General features: G+C 51.7%; 1 protein-coding gene across 2 annotated transcripts; it reads left to right on the forward strand.

Annotated features, from left to right (window-relative positions):
* The first annotated feature begins 1,509 nt into the window (after positions 1 to 1,509).
* MED22 (mediator complex subunit 22) lies at positions 1,510 to 14,930 on the forward strand. 2 transcript variants are annotated; one of them, XM_038745840.1, is made up of 5 exons: positions 1,510 to 1,603; positions 4,047 to 4,195; positions 4,353 to 4,433; positions 9,444 to 9,652; positions 13,645 to 14,930. In XM_038745840.1, exons 2-5 carry the CDS (start codon positions 4,073 to 4,075, stop codon positions 13,856 to 13,858), a joined length of 627 nt encoding a protein of 208 aa, XP_038601768.1. In that variant the 5' UTR covers positions 1,510 to 1,603; positions 4,047 to 4,072; the 3' UTR covers positions 13,859 to 14,930. The 2 variants fall into 2 exon arrangements, with proteins under 2 accessions (XP_038601768.1, XP_038601769.1); XM_038745841.1 differs by having other exon boundaries at positions 13,651 to 14,930.
* The last annotated feature ends 1,403 nt before the right edge of the window (positions 14,931 to 16,333 follow it).

The following is a 16,333-nucleotide window of genomic DNA, read 5'->3' on the forward strand; positions in this document are numbered from 1 at the left end:
CAGAGCACTGTATTAAGGGCCCGGAAAGTAGAATTCGGTAACAGAGACGGTCCCTACCCAACAACGGGCTCACAGCTTTGCACATAGTTAGTACTTAATAAATGCCATCATTAAGAAACAGTCTAAACCATTTTGCACCTTGAATAAATTGCGAAGAGTAATGGCATTTGTTAAGCACTTACTATGTGCAAAGCATACATTCATTCAATGGGGTCATGGGTTCAAATCCCGGGTCCGCCAATTATCAGCTGTGTGACTTTGGACAAGTCACTTCACTTCTCGGTGCCTCAGTGACCTCATCTGCCAAATGGGGATTTAGAGTGTGAACCCCCCGTGGGACAACCTGATCACCTTGTATCCCCCAGCGCTTAGAACAGTGCTTTGCACATAGCGCTCAACAAATACCATTATTGTTATTATTATTATGTGCAAAGCACTGTTCTAAGAGCTGGGAAGGTTACAAGGCAATCAGGTTGTCCCACGGTGGGGCTCAGTCTTCATCCCCATTTTACAGATGAGGTAATCAATCAATCGTATTTATTGAGCGCTTACTTTGTGCAGAGCACTGTACTAAGCGCTTGGGAAATACAAGTTGGCAACATATAGAGACAGACCCTACACAACAGTGGGCTCACAGTCTAAAAGGGGGAGACAGAGAACAAAACCAAACATACTAACAAAGTAAAATAAATAGAATAGATATGTACAAGTAAAATACATAAATAAATAGGGTAATAAATATGTACAAACATTTGTACAGGTAACTGAGGCACAGAGATGTTAAGTGACTTGCTCAGAGTCACACAGAAGACAAGTGTCAGAACAGGGATTAGTAGGCGCTTAACAAGTACTAACGTTATTATTGTTATTATTATTATTATTATTATTATTAATAAATACCACTGATTGATTATTCCAGGCCCTCCTGGAGAGAGGGAGGAGGAAAGGGAGCCTGCCGCTTTAAGAAACCGCCTGGGTCTCGACACGCCGCAAAAGGCGGTTGGGGCGGGGCCAGAGGGTTGCGCCGCAGCCAATCACGTCCTGAGAAGGGACGGCTGGGGCGGGGCCACAGGGTTGAGCCGCAGCCAATCGCGTCCCGCGACGGGCGGTTGGGGCGGGGTGAGGCTTGCGCCGCAGCCAATCGCGTCCCGAGAAGGGCCGGTTGGGGCAGCGGCAGAGGGTTGCGCGGCAGCCAATCAAGTCCCGAGACGGACGGTTGGGCCGGGGTGAGGCTTGCGCCGCAGCCAATCACGTCCCAGGACGAGCGGTTGGGGCGGGGTCAGGGTGTTTTGCGACAGCCAATCGCAGCCCGAGAAGTGTTGGTTGGGGCGGGGTGAGGCATGCGCCGTAGCCAATCGCGTCCCGAGGGCGGGGGAGGCGGCGGAGAGGAAGTAGCGACTCCTGGCGGCGGCGAGTGGGAGGGTGGCTTTGTTGCCGGGGCGCCCCCATGCCCACCCCAGCAGCATTCATTCATTCATTCAGTCGTATTTATTGAGCGCTTACTGTGTGCAGAGCACTCGACTAAGCGCTTGGGAAGGACAGGTTGGCAACATCTAGAGCCGGTCCCTACCCAACAACGGGCAGCAGCAGGAGCCGGAGCCGGGTAAGGCAGCGGGGAGCCGGGACGCCTGGGGCCCTCCGCCTTAATAATAATAATAATGGCATTTATTAAGCGCCTACTATGTGCAAAGCACTGTTCTAAGCACTGGGGAGGTTACAAGGTGATCAGGTTGTCCCACGGGGGGCTCACAGTCTTCATCCCCATTTTACAGATGAGGGAACTGAGGCCCAGTGAAGTGACTCGCCCAAAGTCACACAGCTGACAATTGGCAGAGGTGGAATTTGAACCCATGACCTCTGACTCCAGAGCCCGTGCTGTTTTCCACTGAGCCACGCTGCCTTGTTCTCTGCAGCGTCGCCCCTTAATAATAATAATAATATTGGCATTTGTTAAGCACTTACAATGTGCAAAGCACTGTTCTAAGCGCTGGGGAGGTTACAAGGTGATCAGGTTGTCCCACGTGGGGCTCCCAGTCTTCATCCCCATTTTACAGAGGAGGGAACTGAGGCCAAGAGAAGTGAAGTGACTTGCCCAAAGTCACACAGCTGACAATTGGCGGAGCGGGATTTGAACCCATGACCTCGGACTCCAAAGCTCGGGCTCTTTCCACTGAGTCACGCTGCAGACGGGCTGTACTAGTGATAACAGTAATCACAATAATAATTACTAATGGCAGTCAGGTGCTCATGGAAAGCAGCGTGGCCTAATGGATAGAGCACGGGTTTGAGTGTCTGAGGACCTGGGTTCTAATCCCATCACTTAGCTGCGTGACTTGGGGCAAGTCACTTCACTTCTCTGGACCTCAGTTCCCTCATCTGGAAAATGGGGATTGTGACTGGGAGCCCCATGGGGGACAGGGACGGTGTCTAACCTGAGAGAAGCAGCATGGCTCAGTGGAAAGAGCCCGGGCTTTGGAGTCTGAGGTCACGGGTTCAAATCCCGGCTCCGCCAATTGTCAGCTGTGTGACTTTGGGCAAGTCACTTCACTTCTCTGGGCCTCAGTTCCCTCCTCTGTAAAATGGGGATGAAGACCGTGAGCCCCCCGGGGGACAACCTGATCACCTTGTAACCTCCCCAGCGCTTAGAACAGTGCTTTGCACATAGTAAGCGCTTAAATACCATTATTATTATTAAGTCACTTCACTTATTAAGCACTGGGGGAGACATGGCTCAGTGGAAAGAGCATGGGCTTTGGAGTCAGAGGTCGTGAGTTCAAATCCTGGCTCCGCCACTTAGCTGTGTGACCTTGGGCAAGTCACTTCACTTCTCCGGGCCTCAGTTCCCTCATCTGTAAAATGGGGATGAAGACTGTGAGCCCCCCGTGGGACAACCTGATCACCTTGTAACCTCCCCAGCGCTTAGAACAGTGCACATAGTAAGCGCTTAATACATGCCATTGTAAAAAAAATGAATGAAATACAAGATAATCAGGTTGGATGCAGTCCCTGTCCCACGTGGGGCTCTTAATCTGAATCTCCATTTTACAGATGAGGTAACTGAGGCACAGAAAAGTGAGGTGACTTGCCCAGGGTCACAGAGCAGGCAAGTGGTGGGGCCGGAATTAGAATCCAGGTCCTTATGACTCCCAGGGCCGTGCTCTATCCACTAACCACGCCGCTTACCTAGCTGGCAGGTTTCCTTCCGATCGCGGTGTTGGAAATCATTAGATCCATGTTTGGACACCTACTACAAACCCAAAGGTTCTGAGCAGAGGGTCCTTTGGATAAGACATTCCTAATTGTTAAGCGCTTACTGTGTGCCAGGCACTGTACTGAGCGCTGGGGGTGGGTACAGATAAACTGGAGTTGGACACAGTCCCTGCCCCACATGGGGCTCACAGTCTTAATCCCCATTTTCTAGATGAGGGAACAGAGACCCAGAGAAGTGAGGTGAAGGTCACACAGCAGACGGGTGGCAGGGCCGGGATTGGAACCCAGGTCCTCCTGACTCCCGGGCCCGTGCCCTATCATTCACTCAATCGTATTTATTGAGCGCTTACTGTGTGCAGAGCACTGTACTGAGCGCTTGGGAAGTACAAGTTGGCAACATATAGAGACAGGCCCTACCCAACAGTGGGCTCACAGTCTAGAAAAAGCCCTGTTCTAAGCGCTGGCGGGGGTGGGGTACAGGGTACACTGGCGGAGCCGGGATTTGAACCCATGACCTCTGACTCCAAAGCCTGTGCTCTTTCCACTGAGCAAGGGACGCAATAATGGCATTTGTTAAGCGCTTACTCTGTGCAAAGCACTGTTCTAAGCACTGGGGAGGTTACAGGGTGATCAGGTTGTCCCACGGGGGGCTCACAGTCTTCACCCCTGTTTGACAGATGAGGGAAGTGAGGCACAGAGAAGTGAAGTGAGTTGCCCAAAGCCACACAGCTGACAATCGGCGGAGCCGGGATTTGAACCCGTGACCTCCGGCTCCCAAGCCCGGGCTCTTTCCACTGAGCCACGCCGCTTCTCTGCACTCTCTGTACTCTATCCAGTAGTCCACGCCGCTTCCTAGCCCTCAATGGCTCAGCAACGGGTCCTGCCCCAGAGCAAGGAAACGCTCCTGCAGTCGTACAACAAGAGACTGAAAGACGACATCAAGTCCATCATGGATAACTTCACGGAGATCATAAAAACGGCCAAGGTGGGTAAGGCCCGGGGAAAGAGGGGAGGTGGGCTGGGGGTCGTCGGGGGGAGGCCTGCTTCGCCGCCAGGCCCCGGGAACTCGGCGAACTTCCAATCCGAGCCCCCCCGGCGTTGAAACTGAATTTAGCGGCTTGTGTTTGTGGTCCGTCCTCTAGATTGAAGAAGAAACCCAAGTATCCCGCGCCACGCAGGGTGAACAGGACAACTATGAGATGCACGTGAGAGCCGCCAACATTGTGAGTTGGTTTTGGTGGGGGTGGGGGGGTTATGGTATTTGTTAAGCTCATATTATGTGTTAAATACTGTTCATTCATTCAATCGTATTTATTGAGCGCTTACTGTGTGCAGAGCACTGTACTGAGCGCTTGGGAAGTACAAGTTGAGATAAAACCGTTCCAAGAGAAAGTTATGACGGGAATTAGTAGGGAGAGGCAGAGCGCTTGGCCTCTGACTAGTTGCTGGTGCTTAATGATTTGTTTCATTCAATCGTGTTTATCGAGCGCTTACTGGGTGCAACTATAATTATGGTATTTGTTCTAGACTGTGAGCCCACTGTTGGGTAGGGCTCACCTGTATATATGTTTGTACGTATTTATTACTCTATTTATTTACTTATTTTATGTGTACATATTTATTTTATTTTGTTAATATGTTCTGTTTTGTTCTTTGTCTCCCCCTTCTAGACCGTGAGCCCGCTGTTGGGTAGGGACCGTCTCTATATGCTGCCAACTTGTACTTCCCAAGCGCTTAGTACAGTGCTCTGCACACAGTAAGCGCTCAATAAATACAATTGATGATGATGATGATGATGATTTTACAGATAACTGAGGCCCAGAGAAGTCAGGGTGACGCAGAAGGGAGTGGGAGAAGAGGAAAGGGGAGCTTAGTCAGGGAAGGCCTCTTGGAGGAGGTGGGCCTTCAGTAAGGCTTTGAAACGGGGAGAGGCATTGTCTGTCGGATTTGAGGAGGGAGAATGTTCCAGACCAGATGCAAGAGATCGGTGGCAAGACAGACTAGATGAAGAGACAGTGAAAAGTTTGGCCTTTTAGACTGTGAGCCCACTGTTGGGTAGGGACTGTCTCTATATGTTGCCAACTTGTACTTCCCAAGCGCTTAGTACAGTGCTCTGCACACAGTAAGCGCTCAATAAATATGATTGATTGATTGAGGTACAAGTGGGCCACATATAGAGACGGTCCCCTACCCCAACAACGGGCTCACAGTCTAGAAGGGGGAGAGCACTAGGGAAGATACAAGTTTTATCAGGCTGGACACAGTAACTGTCCCACGTGGGGCTCACAGTCTAAATAGGAGGGAGTAGGATTTAATCCTCATTTTACAGTTGAGGAAACCGAAGCTGAGAGAAGTTAAGCGACTTACCTCCGGTCCCACGGCAAGGGGTTGGCAGAGTCAGGATGAGAATCCGGGGCCTCTGATTCCCGGGCCTGTGCTCGTTCCGCTAGGCCACGCCGCCCTCCCCGTTCCACGGATTGGAGGGAGTTGGCACTGTCACCGGGAGTTTCCCACAGTGCTTCGCCTCCATTTTGGTGCCATCACGCCTCCTGAAGCGGACAGGGGTGAGAGGAGAAGGGCGGGGAGGGGCTCGTTGGTAGCAGTGTTGAAGGAAGGTGGGCAGAGGAAGCTGAAATCATCGCTCCTCGACTTGGGAACGGCGCTTAGAGCGGTGCTTTGCACATAGTAAGCGCTTAACAAATGCCACCATCATCATCATCATCAACGGTGACTTGTGGCCCTCCCCATGGGGGCTCCCTGGGGTGAAAGAGCCGGGGTCTTGGGGTGGGGGGAGAGAGCAGCAGACATGTCGGGGCTTGTTGATGTTCAGAAGAAATCAAGGAGCCCAGCACATTCTGGAGTTCTGAGGGGGGGGGGGGGGGGGGTCAATCAATCAGTTCTGAGAGGAGGCGGGGGGGGGGGGGTCAATCAATCAATCAATGGTATTTATTGAGTGCTCATTAAGTGCAGAGCACCGTACTAAGCGCTTGGGAGAGTACAGTACAACAGAATTAGCAGCTACGTTCCCTGCCCGTAACGCGCTTACAGACTAGAGGACTGTAGACTGTCCGCGTGTTGTGTCTGTTATATGGTTCATTCATTCAATTATTCAATCTCCATCCCCCGCATCTTACCTCCTTCCCTTCCCCACAGCACCTGTATATATGTATATATGTCTGTACATATTTATTACTCTATTTATTTTACTTGTACCTATCTATTCTATTTATTTTATTTTGTTAGTATGTTTGGTTTTGTTCTCTGTCTCCCCCTTCTAGACTGTGAGCCCACTGTTGGGTAGGGACTGTCTCTATATGTTGCCAGCTTGTACTTCCCAAGCGCTTAGTACAGTGCTCTGCACACAGTAAGCGCTCAATAAACACGATTGATTGATTTATTGAGTGCTTACTGTGTGCAGAGCACCGTACTAAGCGCTTGGGAGAGTACAATACAACAGAATTAGCAGCTACGTTCCCTGCCCGCAACGAGCTTACAGACTAGAGGACTGTAGACTGTCCGCGTTGTGTCTGTTATATGGTTCACTCATTCAATCGTATTTATTGAGCGCTTACTGTCTGCAGAGCACTGTACTAAGCGCTTGGGAAGTACAAGTTGGCGACATATGGTTGTGTTGTACTCTCCCAAGAACTTAGTACAGGGCCCTGCCCACAGTAAGCGCTCAATAAATACGCTCGATTGATAAAAGGGAGACAGGGAGGCATCAGCTAGTGGGAACAGAGCTGCAGAGTGTGAGCGTGTGAAAGTGTGCGAGCATTCATTCATTCAATCGTATTTATTGAGCGCTTACTGTGTGCAGAGCACTGTACTAAGCGCTTGGGAAGTACAAGTTGGCAACATATAGAGACAGTCCCTACCCAACAGCGGGCTCACAGTCTAGAAGGGGGAGACAGAGAACAAAACAAAACATATTAACAAAATAAAATAAGTAAATAAATAGAGTAATAAATACATACATACATATATACAGGTGCTGGGAGAAGGGGAGCATGTGTATGTGTGTTGCTCCCCGGCTCTGGAAATGTGTTTCAGTCCTGCCACTAATAATAATTGTGGTATTTGGTAAGCACTTATTATGTGCTAAGCACTGGGGTAGATACAAGACAGTCGGATTGGACACAGTCCCTGGCCCACAGACGGTTTACAGTCTTAATCCCCATTTTACAGATGAGGTAATTCTCTCATTCATTCATTCAATAGTATTTATTGAGCTCTTACTGTGTGCAGAGCACTGGACTAAGCACTTGGAAAGTACAGTTCGGCAACAGATAGAGACCATCCCTGCCCACAACGGGCTCACGGTCTAGAAGGAGGAGACAGGCATCAAAACAAGTAGATTCATTCATTCATTCAATCGTATTTATTGAGCGGTTACTGTGTGCAGAGCACTGTACTATGCGCTTGGGAAGTACAAGTTGAGATAAAACTGTTACAAGAGAAAGTTATGATGGGAATTAGTAGGGAAAGGCAGAGCGCTTGGCCTCTGACAAGTTGCTGGTGCTTAATGATTTGTTTAGAGGAGGACTGACATGCTATAATCAGCTTTATTATCTTTTTATTTTTTGATCTCTTGGTTATGGATGATCCTGTTGGAATGGACAATTTTGAATTTATAGCAATTAGTTCATCCTTCCAAATACTCCTCTTTTGGCTGGAGCTAAATATGGAAATCAATCAATCAATCAATCGTATTTATTGAGCACTTACTGTGTGCAGAGCACTGTACTAAGCACTTGGGAAGTACAAGTTGGCAACATATAGAGACAGTCCCTACCCAACAGTGGGCTCACAGTCTAAAAGGGGGAGACAGAGAACAAAACCAAACATACTAACAAAATAAAATAAATAGAATAGATATGTACAGGTAAAATAAATAAATAAATAAATAGAGTAATAAATATGTACAAATCAAATACAGACAAGTGTTTTTCAAGCTTGCAAAAAAACCCAGCACAACCCCCCCCCGCCCCAAATCAAGACAGAGTAACGGTTATAAACGAGACTACAAACTATGTTTTATTTAAAATAGAAAAAATAACTTCCCTCACATAGTTCAAGTATTGGACTGAAAACATTATTTTCTTAAAATAATAATAATTTTGATACTTATTAAACACTTACTATGTGCAAAGCACTGTTCTAAGCGCTGGGGAGGATACAAGGTGATCAGGTTGTCTCATGTGGGGCTCACAATCTTAATCCCCATTTTACAGATGAGGTCACTGAGGCCCAGAGAAGTGAAGGGACTTGCCCAAAGTCACACAGTTGACAAGCGGCAGAGTAGGATTTGAACCCATGACCTCTGATTCCCAAGCCCGGGCTCTTTCCGCTGAGCCACGCCGCTTCTCCAAATTACTTGAAAGGAAAAGTAATTCTTGCAGCCAAGGCTGGGTTACAATAGTAGAAGGAGCAATGCAGAAATAACATTGTTTGTTCACTCTGAGAATTATGCAGCGTGCCTCAGTGGAAAGAACACAGGCTTGGGAGTCAGAGGTCATGGGTTCACCTCCCAGCTCCGCCAACTGTCAGCTGTGTGACTTTGGACAAGTCGCTTCACTTCTCTGTGCCTCAGTGACCTCATCTGTTAAATGGGGATGAAGACTGGGAGCCCCATGCGGGACAATCTGATCACCTTGTATCCTCCCCAGCACTTCGAACAGTTCTTGGCACATAGTAAGCACTTAACAAATGCCATTATTATTATTATTATTATTATTATTATTATTATTATTATGCATCCTGCTGAAACAGCTACAAGATCCTTGGAAGCTAAGACAATTCCATTGCCAGGGGCTCTGTTAAAGTGAAGTGACTTGCCCAGAGTCACACAGCAGACGTGGCAGAGCCGGGATTAGAACCCAGATCCTCTTACTCCCGGGCCCACGCTCATTTCTCTAGGACAGATGTTGCTTCCCATTGCTGGGGCAGAGAAGGAGGAGGTTGCAGGGGCAGACCGTAAGCCCGTGGTGGGCAGGGATTGTCTCTATTGCTGAATTGTACTTTCCAAGTGCTGTGCACACAGTAAGCGCTCATGATTCATTCAGTCGGATTTATTGAGCGCTTACTGTGTGCAGAGCTAAGCGCTTGGGGAAGGGCCTCCCTCCCAGCCTTCTTGGACTCCCCAAATGAGGGCAGTTGCTGCCCCCGTCTCCCCTTCCCCGCCAGCAGCTTTGTGATCCTTGTCCCCCGTCGTCCCCCTACCTACCTCCTTCCAGGTCCGCGCCGGGGAGTCCTTGATGAAGCTCGTGTCGGACCTGAAGCAGTTTCTGATCCTGAACGACTTCCCGTCCGTGAACGAGGCGGTCGGCCAGCGCGCCCAGCAGCTGCGGGGCCTGCAGGACGAGTGCGACAAGAAGCTCGTCTCCCTGCGCGACGAGATCTCCGTCGACCTCTACGAGCTGGAGGAAGAATATTACTCTTCGAGGTACAAATAGGGACCCGGGCTCCCCGGGCCCGGCAGAGAGAGGGGCCGTCTCTCTCTGGGGGACGCTTTGAATCCCCCTTCCCCCTCGGCCGGCGGCCGCCCCCCGGCCCGGAAATCCTTTCCCCGGAAAACCTCTCCTCGTCGGGCGAGAAGGGGATGGGGCGGGAGGGGAGAGTTCGACACCCCCGGCCCCGGGGAGATCATCCCGGCCGCAAAGTTTGGGCAGCAGTTCTCTCCTCGGCTTTCTACGCAAATGCAAAACCGACGCGGGTCGTCTCCGATCGACCTCTCCGTTGCCCATCCTCGGCGTTGTCAACGACGGCATGGTCCGTCGGCGAGAGAGGCTCAGGGGAGAGGGGGACGAGTGGAGAATATGTTGGTGGTCACCTCTGCCCCGGGACCCACCTTACCTCTCGCCGTGGCCAGGGAATGGGTCTGTTCTGTTGTACTCTCAAGTGCTTAGTACAGTGCTCTGCTCACCGTAAACGCTCAATAAATACGACCGACCGACTGACTGACTGCACCCTGTAACTGTCAGTACCCAAGGGGAGAGATGAGTGTTTGCCATGGGGATCCCCGGGACTCAGCCGGCCCTAGGAGGCCTCGGCCGCGCTCAGCTGCGGCCCAGCAGGAGCTCAGCACTTCTTCCATGGGCCGCGGCTTCGCTCCTTCCCCGACCCCCGATCTCCGCTTCCCTTTTGCCCCATTGCACGTGGGATCCCCGACTCCCCCCGCCCCAAGCCTCGGATCGACTTTATCCCCCCCACCTAACGCCCTTTTTCTCCCCACCCCGGCACCGCTCAGCGTGTGGTTTCTGGTTTCTCCCCCGCTAACCCTAACGCAAAGCTCCGAACCGCGGTCGGTAGGTGCCAGCCCCGGTGACTTTGGGAAGCGGGTTTTCTGAGGGTCCAGCTTGGAGGCAGCCCCCAGCAGCCAGGACCCCCTTGCGACACGTCTTCTGACTAGGCCCGTCGTCCCTTTCGGGGCACGGGGCACCAGCCGTGTCCTCCCGTCCCCTCCCCACCCCCGGCCTCCAGCGGCTTCGTGCGTTTCCGTCCTGTAGTGGCAGTCTGGCTCTCCCACTTGCGGCAGCGGGGCCTTGGCGCTTTGGGATTTGCCAGCTGGGCGTCTGCACCGCAGTCCTGCCTTGGAAGGTGTTGGGCGAACGCTTTGCCCTTCCCAGACAGGGGTGAGAGCTACGGGCCGAACCCCAAATTCCCCGTCCACGCTCGGCCGGCAGGGCCACTGAGGACTGTGGCCGTGCTGTGCCGACGGTTTGGCGGCTCTGCCCACGTGCGGTCGACCCCTCGGGCTGCTGGGAATATCCGTCCCCGGAGCCCTTCATCCATTCATTCAATCGTATTTGATGAGCTCTTATTCTGTGCAGAGCACTATACTAAGCAGTTGGGAGAGTACAGTATTACGAGAAACAGACACATTCCCTGCCCACAACGAGCTTACGGTCTCCAGGAGCCAGGGATGGTCACTTGTCCCCTGTGTGCCATCACATCTGGGGACGTGAAGACCGGAATCCTTTTCAGGCTGTTCCTAGGCTGGGCGTGATCGTCACGCGCTGACTATGGGCCGAGCACTGTGCTAAATGCCCCGAGTAGCTGCAAGCTAATCAGGTCGGGTGATGATAATAATAATAATTACGGTATTTAAGCGCTTACTATGTGCCAAGCACTGTTTGAAGCGCTGGGGTAAATACGAGGTAATCAGATTGTCCCACGTGGGGCTCGCGGCCTCAATCCCCATTTTGGAGATGAGGTAACTGAGGCACAGAGAAGTGAAGTGACTTGCCCCGGGTCACACAGCAGACAAGTGGCGAAACCGGGATTAGAACCCACGACCACTGACTCCCAAGCCCGGGCTGTTGCCACGCTGCTCCTCTTACAACCCCTGCCCCGCGTGGAGCCCGCAGCCTAAATCTGAATTTCTAGCCGACCTTAGGACTTGAGTCTAAATTTACACCCGGTACTTGAATTAATCAACCGTAGTTACCGAGCGCTTGCTGCGTACTTAGGGAAACAGCAGGGCCTAGCGAATAAGAGCACGGGCCTGGGAATCAGGACCCGGGTTCTAACCCCTGCCACTTGTCTGCCGCGTGACCTTGGGTAAGTCACTTCACTTCTCTGGGCCTCAGTTTCCTCGTCTTTAAAATGCAGGCTGAGAGCGTGAGCCCCTTGTGAGACCGGGACTGTGTCCAACCTGATCAGCCCGTAGCCTCCTCAGTGCTTGACCCGTAGTAAGCGCTTAACAAATACCATCATCATCATCATCATCATTATTATTATTACTGAGCACCTGGGAGAGTGCACCCCGCTAGCGTTGGCAGACTAGGGGTTCCGTGCTCCCAAGGAGCGTACGGGCGGGCGCTTGGCGAGGTGCCCAGTGCGTCAGGCGTCCTGGCATCTCCGCTCGCTGCTGAAGCGCCCGTTCTTCGCTTTCGCCTCCCCTTCGCCGGCTGAGGGGAAACCAAGATGGTGATCTCGGCTGCGGCTCCCCTGAAAGAAATCCCAAGGGCTTTCTACCCAATCTCTTGAACTGTGTGTCTGTGCCTGTGAGCTGTGCCCAGCTATCTCAGAGTGCCTTAGTAGATGGTGGTGGAGGAGGGAGGGGTGGGGTGCGGAGGAGATTTGTTTTTTAGCATTAAAAAAGCGGCTGTGTCTTTCCTCTCAAATGTTGAAACCATCTCTCTCTACTTATTTTTTATACCCCCCCCCCCCAAATTCCCTTAAATAAAAGCTTAACTTTAAACAAACCAAAATACCCAACACCTCTCCAGATGGTTTTTTCCACCTGTTTTGCTGCTGCTGCCGCCGCCCCTACCCCCGCTCTGGCCTCCTCGCCCCCTCTTCCTTTCTCTTTATAGGTTGCTTTCTCCAGGACCGTGTCTCCCCGCCGTTTTCCTTTGAGAAGCACTGCGGCTCTGGGATGATCTCTGACCTCACAGAGTGGGCAGTCAGGGATAAGATCAAGAGGGTTAAGGAGAAGGTCTGAAAAGGTGTTGCTTTTTAATGGTTATTATTATTAATTTTAGTAGCACATAGCAGGTCAAAGTGACCATCCCTTTCCCGCATATGCAGATATTTTCTCGGAAAGGAACTATGGCAGACAGGTGAACTTGAGGACAGATTTCAGGGCTCCTACCAATCAGGCCAGGCTCCCCAGATTTCCGAAATCAGAAAGCAAGGGCAAGGAAGCCAAGGGCGAGCCATTTTTAGCTTGACTTATGTGAGGGTGAGGAAAAAAAAAAGCCTTGTTTGTTGTTAAAAAGCCTTGGCTAGGAGGTGGAGGAATCTCGGCTGGAACTTCAAGGCAAACTGACAAGTTTCCCATCTCTGTGTTGTGTCACTCCGCAGCTGAGGCAGGGAAGCGGGGAGGATTCAGGCCGTCAGTGGGCTGTCCCATTCTGGAGTAGTTAGAGAGTGTGGTGGGCCAGAAATACAGTAGGAGTCTTGGCCCTGGCCGAAATCCTAACACTGGGGCCTAGCGTGGGCTAGTGGGTAGAACACAGGCCTGGGTTCTAATTCCGGCTCCACCGCTACTCTGTTGCGTGATCTTGACCAAGTCACTTCACTTCTCCGGGCCTCAGTTCCCTCGTCTGTAAAACAGGGGTCAAGACCGTGAGCCCCACGTGGGACACGGACTGTGTCCAAACTGATCGACTCGTATCTATCCCGGCGCTTAGTACAGTGCCCGTCATGTAGTAAGCGCTTAACAGGGGGCGGGGGAAGGACAGAAAGCTGTAGCTCAAGGATCACTCCTCTGAAGTTTCTACCGCTCACAAGCTGTCCACTGGACAGCTGGAGCCTGGCCCAGAAGGAGCTGAACAAGTGCTCTGTCTCCGTAGATGTTGTTACTGTTTTCTTAACGCTTTGCTTGTCTTGCTTTTTCTTTTTCTTCCTCCTTTCCCCCGCCGCGCCCGCCTTCACACCTCTGCCTGCTCCTGCTGTCTTTCCTCCCCGCGTCTCTCTGTTCTGGAAAAGCAACAGCCTGTGCGACCCAAATGACCTGCCTCTGTGCGCTGTCTACTGGAGACGGGACCTCGCCGCCACGCTGTCCCCCGAAGGCCTCTCCGTGCCCCCGCTGGCGTCCACCGCGGCCGAGCCGGGCGCCGGCCCGCCCCCGCAGGGCTCCGGCCCGGCCCGATCCCACCCCCACGTCAACGGCCACGGGTCAGGGCCCGGCGATCGTGCCTGACGGGATTGAGGAGGGACGGACGGGCGGACGGAGGCCCTCCGGCCCCGTTGTCCCCATTTGGGCTGAACGGCTCGGCTACCGTCTCCTGAGGAGCCAGGGCAGGGAACCACTTGGAGGACTGTCTTCCCGCTCTGGCCGGGACCTTCCGTTTCTCATCCAATCCCCCCCGCTCAATCCCTCCACCCCTCTCAGGGCTCCGAGCCCAAATCCCACCTCCCCTTGCCCAAGTCCAACCCTTTCCCACTTCCAGATGGGGACCACGTGCTAGCGACTGAACGTAGCCCTGCAGCATTGGAAGAAGTAAGATCCGTTAAGAGGCTCCGGCCTCAGAATCGAACCCATATGGGCAGGATTGAAAGTTGGGAACTGGGAAAAAAAAACCCCCAAAAACCTCCGGGGTCCAGGCATTAGCCCTTTCCTTGAGCGGATCCTGGTCTTGCTTTGTTCAATCAATCAATCAATCGTATTTATTGAGCGCTTACTGTGTACAGAGCACTGTACTAAGCGCTTGGGAAGTACAAGTTGGACAGTCCCTAACCAACAGTGGGCTCACAGTCTAGAAGGGGGAGACGGACTGTTCCTTTTCCGCAGGCTCCGCCCTTCGTTAGCGTACCTCTCTGTCGATCTGGGATTCTCTGAGAATCCCAGAATCTCCGAGAGTCCCTGGCCCCAAGGCCAGGATGAAGCTCCGACTCAGCCCAAGACCTTGGACTCGTTTGAGACGGGGCGGGGAGGCTGGACGGGGGAAGGCCGGTAAAGTCTGGCCGTTGGCCGGGGAGAGCGTCAGGGAAGGCCCGGCGGGAAAGGAGACGCTCTCGTGGCTTGGGATGGATGTCGGCCCAGGGTGTCGACCCCCCCAAAATCAGGACCGATGGTCAGGATAAATGGGTCCCCACAACCCTTCCTAAAAGCCAAGGAAAACTTGAAAATGGGACCTGATTGCCCCAGCTGATATTCCTCCGGCTCACGGCAGCCCGCGCAGAGGGCGGCGTCAGCCTATTGTTTCACATTCACTTCTTCCTCCTCCCTCCCACTGTGTTTTGTTATTTTTGTAACAACATGGTTGAATAAAAGACTCAACTTGTATATAATTAACGTCTCTCTTTTTGACCCTAGGCCTCCCTGTGAACCGTGGGGTAAAGAACTGGAGCCTCACGGGTTTGCCATCATTTCCGAGGGGCAGTGAGAGCAAAGCAGCATGGCCTAGTGACTAGGGCAAGGGCTTGGGAGCCAGAGGACCTGGGTTCTAATCCTGGCTCTGCCACTTGCCTGCTGGGTGACCTTGGGCAAGTCGCTTCGGTTTCCTCATCTCTAAAGTGGAGATTCCATACCTGTTCTCCTTCCTACTGTATCTGGCCAGATTAACTTGAATCTGGCCTAAGCCAGCGCTTAGAACAGTGCTTGGCACATAGTAAGTGCTTAATAAATGCCATTATTATTATCTATACCACTGTTTAGAACAGTGGTAAACGCTTAACAAAACACCGTAAAAAAAGAGGGGAACACAAGGGTTATCTTGACTCCTCTCTCATTCACCCCACATAATCATTCCATCACTACATCTTATCCACCCTTTCCTCTCCATCAAACTGCTATGTTCATTCATTCATTCATTCAGTCGTATTTATTGAGCACTTACTGTGTGCAGAGCACTGTACTAAGCGCTTGGGAAGTCCAAGTTGGCAACATATAGAGACGGTCCCTACCCAACAGCGGGCTCACAGTCTAGAAGGGGGAGACAGACGGCAAAACAAAACATATTAACAAAGTAAAATAAATGGAATAAATATGTACAAATAAAATAAATCAATAAATAGAGTAATAAATCCGTACAAACATCTATACATATATACAGGTGCTGTGGGGAGGGGAAGGAGGTAAGGCGGGGGGGATGGGGAGAGGGAGGAGGGGGCTCAGTCTGGGAAGGCCTATAATAATAATAATAATAATGGCATTAAGCTCTTACTATGTGCAGACCACTGTTCCAAGCGCTGGGAAGGTTACAAGGTGATCATTCATTCATTCAATCATATTTATTGATTGAATATTTATGTCCCATGGGGGGCTGATTGCCTGTATCTCTCCCAGCACTTAGACCAGTGCTCTGCACGCAGTAAGCTCCTTTCCTATCCTGCCTTGATTATAGTATCGGCCTCTTTCCTGACCTCCCTGCCTCCTGTTTCTCCCCACTCCAGTCCATACTTCCCTCTGCTGCTCGGATTCAAAAACGTTCACTCTCTGTCTCCCCACTCCTCAAGAACCTCCAGTGGTTGCCCACCCAACTCCGCATCAAACAGAAGCTTCTTACCATCGGCTTTCAAGTTCCCATTCATTCATTCAGTCAGTTGTATTTATTGAGCGCTTACTGTGTGCAAAGCACTGTACTAAGCGCTTGGGAAGTACAAGTTGGCAACATATAGAGACGGTCCCTACCCAACAGTGGGCTCACAGTCTAGAAGATCCCCTGGCCCGCTC

Source organism: Tachyglossus aculeatus, chromosome 4, assembly GCF_015852505.1.
Source record: "Tachyglossus aculeatus isolate mTacAcu1 chromosome 4, mTacAcu1.pri, whole genome shotgun sequence".
Taxonomy (NCBI): Eukaryota; Metazoa; Chordata; class Mammalia; order Monotremata; family Tachyglossidae; genus Tachyglossus; species Tachyglossus aculeatus.